The following is an 18,112-nucleotide window of genomic DNA, read 5'->3' on the forward strand; positions in this document are numbered from 1 at the left end:
GCTAGCTAAAATTTATTAGGTGTCGACTCTGGGCCAGGCTAGTTCCAGAGGCTTTACCCGTAGCAGTTCCGGAGGCAGAAACTATTATTATCACTCCCTCCTTCTTTCCTTTTTTATAGATGGGGAGCCTGAAGACAGAGCCGCTGAGGACGTTGCCCATGCACACGCGGCTAGTAAGTAGCAGAGCCGGAATTCAAACTCAGGTCATCTAACTCAAGGCTCCATCCTCTTATTCTTCACACTAGACCAGGAGCGGGCAAACTCTTTCTGAAGGGCCAACCAGTAAATATTTTAGGTTTTGTCCACCAGCAGGCAAAATCAATATGAGATGGAGGTTCTTCTCTATTCCTTTAAAATGGGGCCATTTAAAAATACAAAAACCACCCTTAGCTCAGAGCCTTATGAAAACAGGTGGTAGGCTAGATTTGGCTGACCCTACACTGTACTGATCGTTGCCTCTTGGGCCCAGGGTGCAAGGTTGGAATGCAACGCCAACACCAAAAGCAAGAAATATTTGACCATCTACTGCCCTTTGTCTTACTGCGGAACCCAAGCCTGCTAGAGCATCAAGGGATCTTGGAGCCATTGGCACAGGAGAGTAATTACCTTCTTTAAGGGCCAGAACCCAGCGCTGACGGCTCTCGCGGTCTGGAGCAAACACATACAGAAGGTAGTTGTCATGCACAACCTGAGGATATAGGCAGAGTCCAAGGTGAGTGGTGCACCCAGAGATGAATGACTGACAGTAGGCCCACCTAGCATATGGGGCCAAGATTGGGCCTCAGGTGTCTGTCACTTAAAGGCAAACTACCAGGTGTTTAGGAGACTGGTGTCCTTTTTATCCAGATATTTGAATGCTGTGCAGACACAGGGTGAATTTCCACATCTCAGACTACTTGTCTGAGATTCCATGTTACTAGTAAGCCATTGCTAAATTAAAACAGCAGGACAAAATGTCTCCATGTGACAGAACATTTATTTCTCATATTAATTTTTAAGTGATTAAAAAAAAAACTTTCTGCCATATGAAAGAGTAAGAAAGTAGATGAAAAATGTATAACCAAGATTTTAAAAACTTCTTATTTTGAAATAATATAAGACATCCCAGTGGTTCCATAAATAGTACAGAGTTCCTGTGTTCTTTTCACCTACCTCTCCTTAATGATAACATCTTATTACATAACCATAGTACAGTTTCAAAACGAGGAAACTGACATTGGTCTAACACTACTAACTGAAGTACAGATCTTCTTTGAATTTTACCAGTTTTTTTTCATGTACTTTTTTTTTTTCTTTAAGTAGGCTCCACGCCCAGTGTTGAATCCAGTGCAGGGCTTGAACTTATAACCTGAGCTGAGATCAAGAGTGAACACTTAACCAACTGAGCCATCCAGGTTCCCCTTTAATGTACTCATTTTTAAAAAGATTTTATTTATTTTTTTGAAAGAGACAGAGAGAATTAGAGTGCAAGAATGAGTGGGGGGGCAGAGGGAGAGGGACAAGCAGACTCCTCATTGAGCAAGGGGAGCCCAATGTGGGGCTTCATCCTAGGACCTTGGGATCATGACCTGAGCCGAAGGCAGACATTTAACTGACTGACCCACCCAGGGGCCCCTCCCACATTCATTATTAATTAGGATTTTAATGACAGGAAAATATATGCTATTCATTTTACTTTTATTACTAAAAATTTCAACTCATGGAGGTCAACTTTCTGGTAGAAAAGAATCCTTTTCTATGTCACATTAAAAATGGAATATTTACCTCTCAAATCAGCAAAGAGGAACAGTACCCTAGAATGTGCAAGGAGATATCTGCTGCTTCGGAGTCATAGATGCAAAGAGTGATGACACGTTTTGGATGATATCATAACCTAAAGACTAATGATAACCTCCACCAGCTCTGTCCAGTAGGACTTTCTGTAATGGTGGAAATGTTTTATAATCTGTTCTGTCCAACACATAACTATTGAACATGTGAAATGTTCATTCACTCAGTGTGGCTTAGTATGACTCAGGAATTTTTAATATTGTTTAATTTAAATATTAAACATCCACATGTGGCTAGTGGCTACTGTATTGCACAACACAACTCTAGATAGTTCTGACATTATAAAATTCGAGTCTTTTTGTCCCAGAACCTCCAAACAATTTATAATCAACAGTTGCCTCAAAACATGAATAAATTGTACTTAAAGAATATTAAGTTTGGGCCATTGATAGTTTATTTTCTCTCACCTAGGAGCAGAGAATTCGGATTTTTGTTGAGGTGGGGAAGACATGAGAGAAGAAGAAAAGAGGAACGAAAACTTTTTCAAGGTTTTATGCTTTGTTGAATAGAATGAATAAATGAAAGAAAGAAAGAAAGAACACAGCAGCTTTCTTCTGGACTTAGTAGAAGATCTAAGTATAGGTCAGAGTCATCGGTGTCCCACCTTCTATTACAATGACAGGATTTCAACCATTGTCCAAGGAATGGGGGACTAGTTCCCTCAGGCGTAGTGGACTTACCTGAAATGGATATTTATAGTGGCATGGGATACTAATGTCACTTTTCACAATCTCGACACATTTGATTCGGGAGAGTTCAATGGAGCCCTTCAATGTGCGCTTTTTCTGTGGGAGGAAAAAAGCATATTCTATTTAAAGAATAGAGCAGACAGTATTTCTGTCCAGGCTGCTTATAGAAATCCACTACTAGATAGGATCCATTAGTTTTGTAAACTAACCCCCTTGTGTATCCAGAAGCTACTTCTCGGCCTTCTGTACCTCAGAGAGACACTCTGAGCAGATTCCTGGAAGAACATACCCTGTGAATTGTCTCTTGATAGGGTGATTGACTTTTACATCATTTACTCATGGCATCTTGTATCTCAGTGACCTTTTGACAAACAGCATCATTGTAGCTGGGATGCAGAGAGCAGTACGGAAACCAATTCATGTGCCCGTTCTCTCTGTTTTGTGCCAATCCATTGTGTGGCCTGGATGGTGGTACATACCTTTACTGGCACCTTTCTTTTCTAAATCTGGTTCCTCTAGGTCCCTTATATTTATCAACAATCCCACAATGACACCCTTGTAGGACATTGCTGATTCTGCTCTGTAACTATCTCTTCTTCACACTCCCATCATCCTACAGGCTTCATGTCTCATTTCCTTGGAATTCATTAGATTTATTTCCTTGGTAATTAGCTTACATTATGGTCATTAACAGTTATGATTTATAATGATTTTACATGTTACTCAATTCTAAGAGTACTTGTAATTGGAGAGTGGATCCTAGGGGATGTCACCTAATGGGATAGATTCTACTATTAACTATCAGGGTCCGAGGCTAGTTAGTGAAAAGATTTTGTGGAACAGAAGCCTTTCACAAGTCCCTACAATCAGGCTTCCACTGAGAATAGAACTGAATTCAGCTGTGGAACCAGATGCAAAATACTGTATTGTACCTTATCTTTTAGAAAGAGGTGGCAAATGGTGGTGAATTGGACAAAAGGTTGAAAAGGGCTAGGTTCAAAGTTGGGTTCTGTTTCCTTATTGATTTCCTGTCTGGATGATCTGTCCACTGATACAAGTGAGGTGTTCAAGTCACCTACTATTATTATTTACTATCAATCTCTTCCTTTATGTCTGTTAATTTCTGCTTTATGTATTTAGGTCCTCCAATGTTGGTTGCATAGATATTTACAATTGTTATAACCTCTTGTTGTATTGGTCCCTTTATCATTATGTAGTGTCCTTCTTTGTCTTTTGTGACCATTTTTGTTTTAAAGTCTCATTTTGACAGATGTAAGTATTGCTACTCTGGATTTATGTGTGTATGTGTCCATTTGCATAGAATATCTTTTTTTATCCCTTCACTTTCAGTCTGTATCTTTAGGTCTGCAGTGAGTCTCTTGCAGGCAGCATGTAGATGAGTCTTGTGTGCATGTGTGTTTTTTTTCATCCATTCTGTCCCCTATGTCTTTTGATTGGAGCATTTAGACTATTTACGTTTAAGCAATTACTGATAGGTGTGTATTTATTGATTGCCATCTTGTTCCTTATTTTCTAGTTGTTTTTGTAGTTCTCCTCTGCAAAGCTGACTCAACCTCTAACTAACCTCTGTGACCTTGGGCAACTCATCTTACCTCCCCGAACTTCAATTTTTATATATGCTAAGTGAAGATATATTTAATGCCTACCTTTGAAAGATTATTTAGAGAATAAAATGAGCATATGCAAACAAATTAATGGGCTTATAACAGGTGCTCTCAATAAAGAGTACCATCCCAATTAAAGAGGTTAATGCAGTCCTAACTATGGTAAGAGAGCCATGACATCATAAAATTCTCCAGAAGTGAGCTCAGTCTATACTTTCTATTTTTTTGAAATCCAACCTGGTTGTTGGCCTTTGTTGAGGCCAGAACTGAGATGAAAAAAATTCAAGATGTGAAAAGTATCCCTATCAAATACAGGGATGCTTTGTAGTGTTTCTTTTAAAATTTTCTTTCTAAAAACTCTTTTATTCATTTTTGAAAGTACAGAACTTATCCATGTTCATTGTAACAAATAAAATAATATGGAAGTATGTTAAGAAGATATTTATAGTGTCATATCATTCTACCCTCCTCCACAACCATGAAGTAGCCAAGGTTAACCATTTGGAATGCATTTGTCTTTCCCACACACATTTATAGGAGAGAGATATATATATATATACACAAACAAACAAAAACAAGCATCTGCTCCACACAGTGGTCTACAGCTTGCTTTTGTAATCTGAGTTGTATTAAAAGGTCAGTTTTCCCTTAAAAACCTCTGAAAACATGTATCCTTTGAACTCACAATATCTTCTCATTTAGAGTCTTCCACAGCTAGAAAAACATGCCTGGGTTCTGCCCATAATCATAGTTCTTTAAGATGGTTAATCTGGTTTTTGAAAACAGAAGAGCACAAGGGAGCCGCCTTTTCAACAACCTTCCGCCACTGTGGGTAAACATGGAGTCTGAGCTTTGAGGTTATCCTGTTTTTTTTGACCTCTGTTGCATTATTTCCTTAGTAGTATACCTAGTAACATGCAACAAAAGGCTCATGGCAGTAATAGGACAACTGTGTTTGTAAGACATGTTTATGCTTGGAACCCACTAAGTCCTACTCTCCCTGAGAATGAGACTAGGACTTCTCTCACCATATCCCTAAGGCACAGTGACAGGCTGACAGCAGGTGCTCAGTCAGAATGAGATGAACGAAGGGCACCACGCTGAAACACAGTTTAAAGAGTCTCACTCAGATTTAAGGCTAATGCATTTAGCTCTTCAGGAACTATTTACTGGGGACCAGCTATAAGCTAAGTGCTATTCTGAGAGCAGAAAATAGAGAGATGAACATGGTAGATCTCTTCATGGAGCTCATAGTCTTGTTGAGAAGGCAGACAATAGAAATGAGTGCCATAAAGAGAATAGAAGAGGTTGATGTGCCCACCCTGAGGACAGGGCAGGCCTGCCTGGGGAAAGGGCCTTTGAGAAAAGATCAAGGAGTTGAAAAAGGTGCCAGACATGAAGTCTGGGGGTGTGGGGGTGGGTAAACATCTTGCACAGAGTTCACAGCAAGAGCAAAGCCTTAGGGTAGCAAAGTTCTGGATACATATTGGTTGTTAATAGCCTAGGATCATCATAATCAGGGTATAAAATGGAAGTAAGTATTAACCAGAGTTGTGGATAAAGATTCTGTGTGATGTTCTAAAGCCGTGCTATCTAAGAATAGCAGAATGGGAACCATATATGGGACTTAAATATTTCTTATAGCCACACCAGAAGGAATGAAAAAGAAACAATAAAATTAATTTTAAGAATGTATTTGTTTACCCTATTACATCTAAAGTACTATTTCAATGTGTAATCAACATTAAAAATTAATGAGATACATGATTTTTTTGTACCAAGTCCTTGAAATTGTGTATTGCAGAACATATCTCAATTTGAACCTGCCATATTTCAAGCGCTCAGCGATCACACATAGCTGTGGCTCCATTATTGGATGGTGCAGCTTCAAGATATCCAAGGAGGGCTTCTCTTCTAACCTCAGATTATCTCTGTTAATCTCTTAATAGTCATTGATTTCAAACATGGATTTTAAGAGACACTGTGTTAACAGCCTGTCAGGTGAGCTGGCTATGGGGTTTGTGTTTCTGTTGGAATGGATTCCATGTTCCACCATCAAAACCCACTCTTTTTCTTAAATGAGTTCCCTAAAGCGGGTTGTCTGAATTTCGTAAGATCTAATACGTGGACAACAAGAGACCAGCTGCGCATCCCCCCAGCTGGAGACTGGGGAGTAGCCGGTCAGTGAGCTATACGCAGTTCCATGTCTGAGAAATGGTGATTGCCTGTAATCATCCCAAACAACTGTGCTATTTCTGAAAAATGCCAGGGTAAACCTTCCAAGGAAGCCACACAAGAGCCATCAGGAAAAGAGAGACACCAGTAAAACCTGCTCTCATTCTTACTTGTCATTCCATCTGCATCACTTGGGTACAAGTCACAAAACCTCACTTGGTCTTTGTCTCTTCTCTCAGCCATGTTTAAAGCTATACCATCTTCATATTCCAAAGCTTTCCCCTGGAAACCTGACATGTGTCAAACACTACCCAACAAGATGTTGGTGTCTACGCTTGTGCACACAGCTTAAATATCCCTTCTTTTTATGTTAATATATTATATAAAATAGAATTTCGGACTGTTAGTTTCAAAGAGAGAGGCAAGGGACAAAACCAAAATAAAGGATGATTCATATTTTTTAGCACGTCTTATACTTCAGGCACTCTGCAGTGCCCATTTGATCTATGATCATGCAAAGTATCATTGTCCCACCTTGCAAGTGAGGACCTTGAAGTTCTGAGAGATCAAGTCTCTTAATAAGTGGAATGGCAGAGTACAAGCTCAAGTCTATGACTCTAGAGGCTGAGTGCTTAACAACTATGTTTCATGGCTCTTGCATTTGCCCTGACGTTCCACAGGAGATTTTCTTTCTTCAGACTCCACACTGAACAATCAGTTGCATACTCTATACTACAAGCTGTGGTCTGGCAGACAAGTGTCTGTGCTCTATTAGGTTGTGCAATGTTTATGCTGGATTTGAAAGGGGGAGCTCGTTCTCTGCTTCCTCAGGATGATATTAACATTGGCTCCTTGGCTGTTTGGCTAGTCCCACAGATATGTCAGTGAGAAGTTAGGTATCTGATACCTATGAAAGAGGGTATCTCCACCCCTCTGAAAAACAGCCAAATTTCAGCTTTCTGCTTTGGAGAGGCAGAGTGGGAGAGGATTGGGACTTTCAGGTCAGGTAGACCTGCATTTGCCCAACCAGCTGTGCAACCTGAGGCAAGTGTCTCAACTTCTCAGTTGCCTTGTTTTTTTATTTAAGTGAGAATGATCATAGTCCTTGAATCATTGGGGTAATTTATAGGGCTTTAAAAAAAATCACATAAACCTACTCACAAAATAAACTCACTCAAATGATAAGCCAATCACTCGAGTATTACTTCCTTTCCTTCTCCAAATGCTGTACATAAAATAAGACCCTGTTCTCTTGCATCCACATTTTGGGGGGTGATTTTCTCGTGGGCAAATATGTAGCCAGGAACCACCATTTGGGAGGCACAATGTTAATTTTTAACTGGCGATACTGGTGATTTTGACATTTCAGAGTCATTTGTTTAATTTGCAAATTATTTGTAAAATCAGACCAAAACCCCAGAAGGGGCCTATTTCCTGGTCTTCCCAACTGTATTACATTTGCTCTCAGAGGGCTTTTGCTTTCTGATTTTCCTCCCACTTGCCTGTCAAAACCTTCCCCAGTCATTCACCAAGGGTTTAACTTACTGATAGACTAAAGCTTGGCTTGTTTCAGAGGAGTTTGGATTAGGACAGATATTAGAGACTGAAGCCAAGAAGGAGCTTTGATAATGGAATTTCAGGTATTAGCTGAGAGAGTATTTTTCAAAGTGGAGTGATACATTTCAGACTTTCCCAGATCACACCATAAAAGCAGCCACAAACTGCCTTTATCAGAGTTTCTTTGTGACTGGAAAATCTTTCTGGTGATACTTTTAACCAAAAGCATTTCAAATATTTTGCTCAATGCCTCTTCTGGCCTTTAGTACATTGTACAAATCTGAAATCACACAATGACACAATTGAAATTAAAACTGATATCCTGCAAAATGAAACTTAAGTGGTTGATTTGGGGGGTCACCCCCCCAAACACACAGCAGAATGCCAGTTCTAAGATGGGTTTTAGGGCCCTTCCTGGATTTTAGTTTCATCCTCTCTGCAAAACATGCTCAAGGTAGCCCACGAATTCGCTCCCAGTCTCCCAACTCAACAGAAGCCTTTGATGACCAAGGGGACTCATGGTGCAGGGTGGGGAAGCAGAGATTTAGAACTCGCAAAAGACATGGTTTGAATCTCTGTGGTGACAAGTAGCACAGGGCTAGTCATCTCAGTTCTTTGGGCTTATTCTCTTCACTCTTCTTCATTCTTTTAGTTTGTGAAGAGTAGTAGGTTTGCCGAGAGCTGCTGTGGGGGGTCACTGTGACCTGAGCTACGGAAAGGCACCCAGTATGTGGCCTGATAACCAATAAAGATGCAATCACTACATCAGAAACTAATGAGGTGGGGCGCCTGGGTGGCTCAGTGGGTTAGAACCCCCGCCTTCAGCTCAGGTCATGATCTCAGGGTCCTGGGATCGAGCCCCACGTCGGGCTCTCTGCTCAGCAGGGAGCCTGCTTCCCCCTCTCTCTCTGCCCGCCTCTCTGCCTACTTGTGATCTCTCTCTCTGTCAAATAAATAAATAAAATCTTAAAAAAAAAAAAAAGAAACTAATGAGGTGCTGAAAGGTGACTAACATAAAACAACAACAACAACAACAATAATAATAATAATATAAAGATGTGATCATTACTGTCTCGATGGAAAATGTAGTATCTTCTAAAACACTGGGGCAATGTGAGATTAGCTATTGCTGGCTCCTCTCTTCCCCCAACCCATCTTCACTGGGCCCTTTGTCCACAAAACTTTGCTGTTCTGGAAGAATCTGGAGTTAAGGGGACAGATTTTGAGGCTCCTTGGCTGACTTAAAGTCAGGAAACTATGATCCATCCCACACCTGCCTTCTTTTCTTTCCTCTTTTCTTTTAGTCATAGCTAAACCAGAATCAACTGGCTTTCCTCACCTTAGCTTTTCACAATGTGGTTTTTGATGAGGTTGGTGGTGCTGTGGGAAAAACACTCCCTTACAGTCGGCCATCTTGTCAGTAGTAACACCCTGACTACCCAAGAGGATGAGGATTTTACTCAAAAAAAGAAGAAAAAGAAAGAAAAGAAGAAAAAAAAAAGATAATGGACTATACTCTCATATAGTTTTCAGTGGGAAATTTGGGATCTTTTTTCCCCCCAAGATTTATTCATTTATTTATTTACTTGGCACATACAGAGAGAGAGAGAGAGAGAGAGAGTGAGAGAGGAGACACAAGCAGAGAGAGTGGGAGAGAGAGAAGCAGGCTTCCCACCAAGCAGGGAGCCCAATGTGGGGTTGATCCCAGGACACTGGAATGATGACCTGAACTGCAGGCAGATGCTTAACAACTGAGCCACCCAGGCACTCCATGGGATCCTTTCTTAAAATTATGAATGTATTTTCTCACGAGACGCTATTAAGAGCAGACACTTGTGGGAATGGTTCTTGAATTTGGGAGTAGGAAGTAGAGAGCTTTGCTCTTAATCTTATATTCTTCTATACTGTTTCACTATTTTACAGTGAACATATATATTTTTTATTGTATTTAAAAATGGTTAAAAGAAAGAAAGGGGAAGGAACAAAAGATTTCCCTTATCGGATTTATCTGATAGAAACATTTGTTTAAAATATATAAAGATGTAGGGAAAAGGACTTCATAACAGCATTATTTATTTCACTAAAAACCCATAGAAATGTAAATATTCACCAATAGACAAATGGTTAAATTACTTATGGTTCAACTATCCTGTGACTACTCTGTAGCCAAAAGAGAAAGCAACTTATATAGAGGAACAAAAATATATATATTAACTGAAAAAAGGTTTAGAGCCATAGATGGAGCATCATCTCATTGGGGGAAAAGAAATAAAATATATAATAGTATGTGCAAAACTCAAAGAAATAATACAAAAGGAGCACTGCTAACTCCTGGCTCTCTCTTGTGGGTGGCACTATGGCACACTTGCCTGTGTACATTATGTATTTCTGCAATATTTGAAGCTTTTGCAGTGTGCATGTAAATTTACTCAACAGAAAAATGAAAATAATATTCTAAAGCAGTCATAAATTTAAAAACAAGACACTGTACAACAACCTTAGCAGATGACTATGGGAGAGGGGTGAGGGGTATACGTCGAATGCTGTGTGTGCAAAATGATGTAGCTTTTTGCCCTTGTGGCCTCCTGACCCCATTAGTCCTAAGTGGCAGCAAGGAAGCACCTGTCACCTGCTCTTCTATATCCATGGAGATTCAAGTTCACGGCGGGTCCTCTCGTCTTCTTGAGCGATAGCCATTTTCTCCATAGATTCTAAAAAGGCAACTCTGTACTTTTATGTGGGTATATTTATCTTAGAAGTGAAGCAATAATTCAGGAATAATTTCCTGGCCTCATTCATGTTAGTTAAAGGTATTAGGGATCATAGCCTTAAAAAAAAGAAAAAAAAAGCCTGTTTGTTAAGATTTGATTTCAAAAGGGAGCAGAGAGAAAAGGAGATATGTAGAAACCGAGAGCAAGAAGCAAGTGCTACGTGCCGGGGGAAGCAGATCCTCCAGTCGTCCTGCACATTTTGTCTCTGCCCTGTGATAGCTCTTTCAAAACCTCCCTTCTTTCCAGAATAGGCTATGTGGACTTTTAAGGAGTTTGAAAGAGTATATTTTTCGTATATCTTTCAAACACTGGAGAGTTAGTAGCCAAAGCATATAAATTAATAATTTCACTGCATTTCAGAAAATAACCCTAGCACAGAGGTGATGCTCCATCAATATTTGTTAATTGGTTGATTGAAGGAACAGCAGGCAAGGCTAAGTGTGCAGCAGAAAGTGATGAGTATGAACCGTATGATAAAGTTTTAATAGAAACGATTTGAGGGGCACCTGGGTGGCTCAGTGAGTTAAAGCTTCTGCCTTCGGCTCAGGTCAAGATCCTGGGGTCGTGGGATCAAGCCCCGCATCAGGCTCTCTGCTCAGTGGGGAGCCTGCTTCCCTTCCTCTCTCTCTGCCTGCCTCTCTGCCTACTTGTGATCTCTGTCAAATAAATAAATACAATCTTAAAAAAAAAAAAAAGAAATGATTTGAAAAGATTTCCAGAATGATTCGCAGGTGGATACCAATACCTCAACAATGAAAATGTAGTTCAAAACTAGTCTGCACAAAAGATTGAGCTAAGAAAGAGCTCCTACAAACTACTAAGGAAAATATTAATAAGATTATAGAAAAACAGGCAAAAGGAATAGAGATTGCAGAAAGAGCTCCTACAAATTACTAAGGAAAATACTAACAAGATTATAGAAAAACAGGCAAAAGGAATAGAGATTGCTCTAAAATACATGAAAAAAAATGCTCAAACTTACTACAAAAACAGAAATGCAAATAAATTATACTGAGATATCATTTTTTAAACCCGTCAGACTTGCAAAGATCAAAACATATGGTAATGGTGAGGTTTTAACAAAGCGTGCATCTCACATGCGGACCTGGGGAGTGTTCACTGGCACAACTTCTTGGAGAATAATTTGGTCATATTCAATAAAACAACAGATGCAAATACCCTTTTACAACAATTCCACTTCTAGAAACGTTTTCTATAGACCAAGGCTTCTCAACCTTGGCCCTATTAACATTCCAGGCTGGATAATTCTTTGCTGTGAGTTTGTCCTGTGCCCTGTAGGATGCTTAACAGCACCTTGGGCTCTGCCCAGAAATGTCAGTAGCACTCCCCTCCCCAGCTATGACAATTAAAATTTTTTTCCAGACATTGCCAATGATGGGCAAAATCACCCGTTACAGACATATTGATATAGAAAGTGACATACAGATAAAGTTATTTGTTCCTTGTCATTCGCAATGACAAAAAAATTGGAAAACAGACTATGTCCATCATTAAGATAACTTTTTAACCATTCAATGAAATATTATGCCACCACAAAAAAGAATGAAGAAGCTCTTTGTATATAGGTATGGTTTGATCTTTAAGAGGTATTGCTAACAAACCAAAAGAAAGGCTAAGAAGTGTGTGTACAGTATGCCATCATTGTATAAAAAGAAGGAAGAGGAGAATATTTATCTGTATTTACATATATGTGCATAAAGCATCATTGGAAGAATGGATAAGAAATTGACTATACTGGTTGCTTTTGGGCCATGAAGTGGTACAGCTTAGGACAAGGGTGGGAGTCGGCCCTTGCCTAACATTTTGTAACTAGTTTTAAAACATTTATGTGAGCCTGGTGGTGGCTATTAAGGAGGCATGTATTGATTGCGTGGAGCACTGGGTGTGGTGCATAAACAATGAATTCTGGAACACTAAAAAAAAAATAACAAAACAAAACAAAATTTATGTGAATGTATTATCTATTCAAGAATTTCTAAAAAAGTTAGTCTATATTTTGCAGAAGAGGGTCTAATAAAAGGGCTATTCATACAGAGACCTGAAATCCAATAGGCATAGGGGCAAGGGGGCAAGAGATCATCCCACTGACAGTTCTGTTTTGTGAACTAATTTCAATTTGCAACACAGAGGAAAGCAACGTAAATAGCAGTAACCTAATCTCACTGAGATTTATAATGGACTTTTCAAGAATTCTACCAGCTTTCTCTTGAATTCAGAGAAATGTGGGGGTCAGACATTTGTGGCAGCAGGCTCCCTTGCCCCCAGCTCACAGCTTTCTAGGTCGAGCAGGGGGGCTGAGAAGATCTCTTCCGTGCTCGGCTTTCCAAGTGCCCTGGCCTCTAGGGATGCACGTCTCTGTCTTCCCACGTCCAGGGGGATGTCACACTTCCCTCTCTGAGCAGACTAAGTGTCTGTTATTTAAAAGCAAAGAATCCTGAAAGATGATTCATGTTGCTAATTCCACGGATTCACTGTTTCCAGTCTTTGGTTTACAACTTACCCACGAAATCTCCACCATTATGTGGTTCCACCAACTGGTCCCATATACTTAATGCTGTTATTTAAATGGACTGATTTTTCACCTCAACAAATTTATTCTAAAAGGAATTTTTAAAGCACCTCCATACATATAAAAATACTCTTTTCTAAAGTAAATTGTAATAAATATATAACTATTAAAACTGTCGGGGCGCCTGGGTGGCTCAGTGGGTTGAGCCTCTGCCTTCAGCTTGGGTCATGGTCTCAAGGTCCTGGGATCGAGCCCCGCATCGGGCACTCTGCTCAGTGGGGAGCCTGCTTCTCCACCCCCACCCCACCACTCTCTGCCTGCCTCTCTGCCTATTTGTGATCTCTCTGTCAAATAAATAAATAAAATCTTTTAAAAAAATGTCAAAATCAGATTTGTCCATGTACCATCTAATGTGCACCTCATGGTTCCCCACTTTGGGAAACACGTAATTGGATCGCTGTACATGCACTTGGCCATAGTACAGACTGTGAAGAGGGGCTGCATTTGGTGTGAGAGCCTTCAGTCTTGTTTTCTGGGCTGCTGGCTTGTACCCCTATTTGTTGGTCTTTCCTATATTACCACTCTGGGTATGCAGTCCCAGAATGTTATCCGAAGAAAGTGCCCAATGAGGGGTAGCCATTATGATGATTAGCTACTCCGGTAAACTAAACAGTGCTGAGGCCGATATGACACCTTTCCCCGGCAGAGGTCACCCCGGGAGCAGAGCGTCAGGTTTACAAGTTCGTGAGTGCGTTCCGGTCAGCCTGCAGAGGCCAGGACCACCGAAGCACACTGCAAATTCACAGGACACTGGCGACTTCACAGACTCACAGTGAGAAAAGAATGGCCAAGATGCTTGTGTCAGTTTTGCAGAGAATTCTCACAGAAGGAGATTCAAAGGCGACCAAAGTGGTATCAGAAGAGCACGTGTTCGTGGGGTCAGAGCAGAGGGAATTACGCTAGCCCAAGGTGCGAGGCTGCTTTTACACTTATTACCACAGCTGTGACCTTGGGCGAAATTTCTTAACTTCTCTGTGTATCAGTTGCTTTCTCTCTAAGACGGAATATTACCTTCATCTTCTTCAGGGAACTGTGAGGATTACTAGAGGAAAGTCGTAGGAATTTGTTCAGTCCTCTCCTTGCGGTGATGCAGGTTATTGTTGGTGGTGATAATGCCGTGCTGTCCTTCAGGTAAGCTCGGGGGTCCCCACTGAGGACCTCCGTTACACAGAGTTGGAAACTCACCAATGGAATCTTTGCCCCAGCTCTCTCTTCTCAGACACCATGGTTTCTATTACATGATGTCTCAAGTCCAAACAAGCTTAGATTTGAAAATACCCCCTGATGAACATTTAATACAGCTTTCAATATTTGTCACAGATATGTGGCCTAGGAAAACATAGCCTCTCTAAGCCTCTCCTTTCTCATCAACAAAATGGGGATCTTTGGCAGAGGAGGAAGCTTTTTGACACTCCTTAAATTCTGCTCCACAGGTGGGTGGGTTTATCTACATATACGTAAGACTGACTTTAAATCAAATTATTTTATCTATGTATAAAATATTATGGGGGCGCCTGGGTGGCTCAGTGGGTTTAGCCTCTGCCTTCAGCTCAGGTCATGATCTCAGGGTCCTGGGATCGAGCCCCGCATCGGGCTCTCTGCTCAGCAGGGAGCCTGCTCCCGCCCCCCGCACCCTGCCCACTCTGCCTGCCTCTCTGCCTACTTGTGATCTCTGTCTGTCAAATAAATAAATAAAATCTTTAAGAAATATATTATGTATCTTCCCTCTCTCTCACCATCACATTCAAAGCCTATAAAAATAGCGCACTTGAAAATCACCACAACAATGGGATTCTTTCATTTTCGTGGGTTCCTTCTTAGAAGCATAGTCTTCTCTAATGGTTCTGGTAACTTCTTGTGGCCCATGCATTGCTTTAATTTCTGTAAGATGATATAGCAGCAAACAATAGAGGCCATAAAATATCTTACCCTAGGGGCACCTGGATGGCTCAGTGGGTTAAGCCTCTGCCTTTGGCTCAGGTCATGATCTCAGGGTTCTGGGATCGAGCCCCACATCTGACTCTCTGCTCGGCGGGGAGCCTGCTTCTCCCTCTCTCTCTGCCTTCCTGTCTGCCCACTTGTGATCTCTTTCTATCAAATAAATAAATAAAATCTTAAAAAAATATATCTTACCATATGACACAGTTATCCCACACACAGTACTAGATCATGAGGAGATTATTTTTAAAAGGAGAAGGTTTTATGTTAGATTTAATACTATTTTTTAGTGTTCTCACCATACCTGGAAACAACCTGAATGTCAAAGAATAGAGGGTAAGTTCATCAATTTATTCAGGTGCATGGAATAGATAAATATATCTCCAAAGTGAACTAATTTGATCATGACAAAAATCATGAGGAAATGATTACTTTGGAGACTACATAGATAGGTAGAAATGTCTCTATAAAAGAACAAATGAATAAAGTACAATACAAAATTGTCATGCATTATGATTATAACTTAAAATTGATGTCCACACAAGAGCAACGCTCATTTTCACAGAGACTGTAAATTGATATCTTTAGACAGAAGAGTCACATAGAACTCTTGAGTGTAATTTTATTAATTTTTAAAAATAGTGTGGGGATATGAATGTTTGCTGCTGTGCCTCTTGTGATTAATCAGTGTGGATCGAACCTGATTCTAACCTGTCCTCAGTCTTTGTTGCTAATGGCAGCTTGAGCTCGGTGCGGGTCCCGAGGTCCTCCGTGTTGGTACACCAAGCACCTTTCCACCAAAACATGGAGTAGGATGATTCCAGACAAAGTATCCCCAGAAGAGGGATGCTATAAGAAGTCAGCAAGAAACCCTGTCTTGAACTCTGTATGTTTAAGTCTCTGTCCCTCGCATAGGACAAGCCTTTTCCACCTCAGATTCTTTACACTGTCAGTACCCTCTGCCTGAAATGCTTTCCCCCATTTCTTTATGTCAGTGGATCTTTCTCATCCTTCAGGCCTCAGCCTGGATATAAATTCTTTCCCTGGCCACCTTTTTTCGCAACTCAGCCCCAGCTACGGCTTAGTCTTTCCATAGAACCTACTACTGTCTCTATATGTCCCATGTATTTATATACTTGCTTGTTGTCTGCTTTCTCCACTAGCATGCAAGCTGGTGAGGGTAGACACCTTTCCTCTGTCATTTCCCACTGTACTCCTAGCACCTAGCCCAGAGCCTGGCACATAGTAGATGCCAAGAAATGTTTGCTAAACAAGTGAATGAATCTTTATACACCAAAAAAGAAATGTTTCCTTGATTAAGTGTTAAGTTTAAAAATAATAATAATAATAATAATAACGTTGATACAAATAGTGTAGTTTGGGGGAGGAAGTCCTGTTTTTGAATTTTCTATAATAAGAGGTATTTCTGTGACTTTTTAAATATTAAAAAAAAGGAAAATATAATTACAAGTTTGTTTAAAAATACCTTTACATTTATAGGAATTACCTGACAACATAAGACTTTGGGTCAGGTTCCTATTTAGTTTAAACACTGACAAATTTATTGAAATTTCAAGGACCTGAGCAGACACTGGATCTAAAAAGGGAATTTTATATGCATGGAAAACCATTTCAGAGCTTCTATTTCTTTCCCTGGATCACTTTAAGGGAAGACCTGCTGTGTCATGAGGTCAAACCCAGACTGACCTCTGAATGAAAATTAGATCCTGGAAGATCTGCTTTTTCAGTAAGCGTAATACCTCACCAAGTAGAAGAATTTATTACTAGTTGGTAAAGAAAATGGAGAGATGAAGATTTAATCTTTGATGTATGAAAACTTGAGAAGAGATTTAAAATGATTTTCTCTGGAGTCCATTTCTGAGTTTGAAATGAAGACGTCCTGTTTTACGTGGACCTCATACCTCAAGAAACTGAGCTCTTGGGCTTTCCGGTTAAACCTTTCTTCCAGACCGACGTTCCAGTCATTTATAGTATTGCTCCATGGCCTATTTTTACTGCAAATACTGGTTGTCAGATACACCAGTCCCTGAGCAGCAGGAATCAAATTTAATTTTAATGTGGGAGTATTTGCCTCCAAAACAAAAACTCTCTATCCACTGGCTTTCTCCTTAAAAATCAACATCATGTCACAAAAGCAAAATCAATTCACAAAGAAGATCCATTAAGGCGGACGCTGGAACTGCACATTTTTGGCCTTGAGTGGCCTGACTTACAAAGTACTTTGCTTTGGATCCTTACTTCCCTTGGCCTCAATGAACAAGGCCCACATTTTTTAGCTCCCAGATGCTCTTCTGAATTCAATTTGACTTTTGCAACCTTTGTTCACTCCCTGGGTATTTACTGGCCCCTTACTGTGTGCCCTGCACTGTTCTAGGTGTTGGTGATACTGTGATGAGTAAGGTCCTTCAGGGGATACACAGAAAATAAACAGGGAAGCACATCAATAAAGAATTAATACATGCAAATGCTGATGTATTGAAGTATCTATGTACTTAGAAAAGAAACAAAACAGGATCCTGAGAAAATATTTAAACAGACAGAAGGAATCAAGCACCAGCCCTGCCAAAAGCCTGGGGTGCTCCTGACCGCAGGAAAAATGAATGCACTTGCATACCCCAGAGACTGAGCACCCCCAGGTGTACCCCTCACTTGCCTTACCCTAGTTCTGGCTGTGTCCAAAGGCCCTAGAGGGAGCATGAGCTTGGAGGGTTCGAGGCTCAGAAAGAAGGCAGATGTGGTAGAAGCCTGGTGGATAAAGGGAGTGTGGTGTGAAATGAAATCGGAAAGGCAGGTAGGGATCCCCGGATGAAGAGTCTTGTAGGCTATAGCTGAAGATTTACTTAAATACTCTAAACAGCCATGGGAGGCTTTAAAATCGGGAGTAAGCCCTGATTTGTCATTTTAAAAGTTCATTCT

At 40.4% G+C, this 18,112-nt stretch overlaps 1 protein-coding gene across 1 annotated transcript in view; it reads right to left on the minus strand.

Moving 5' to 3' along the window:
* ITK (IL2 inducible T cell kinase) overlaps window positions 1-18,112 on the minus strand; it is a 66,073-nt gene that overhangs the window by 41,714 nt on the left and 6,247 nt on the right. Inside the window, exons 2-3 of the mRNA XM_080803731.1 lie at window positions 2,511-2,615; window positions 607-688 (exon numbers count right to left, since the gene is read on the minus strand). Coding sequence (XP_080659857.1) covers window positions 607-688; window positions 2,511-2,615 — 187 coding nt within the window. The remainder of the gene's footprint in view (window positions 1-606; window positions 689-2,510; window positions 2,616-18,112) is intronic.

The sequence above is a fragment of the Martes martes genome (genome assembly GCF_963455335.1).
Source record: "Martes martes genome assembly, chromosome: 5".
Classification (NCBI taxonomy): Eukaryota; Metazoa; Chordata; class Mammalia; order Carnivora; family Mustelidae; genus Martes; species Martes martes.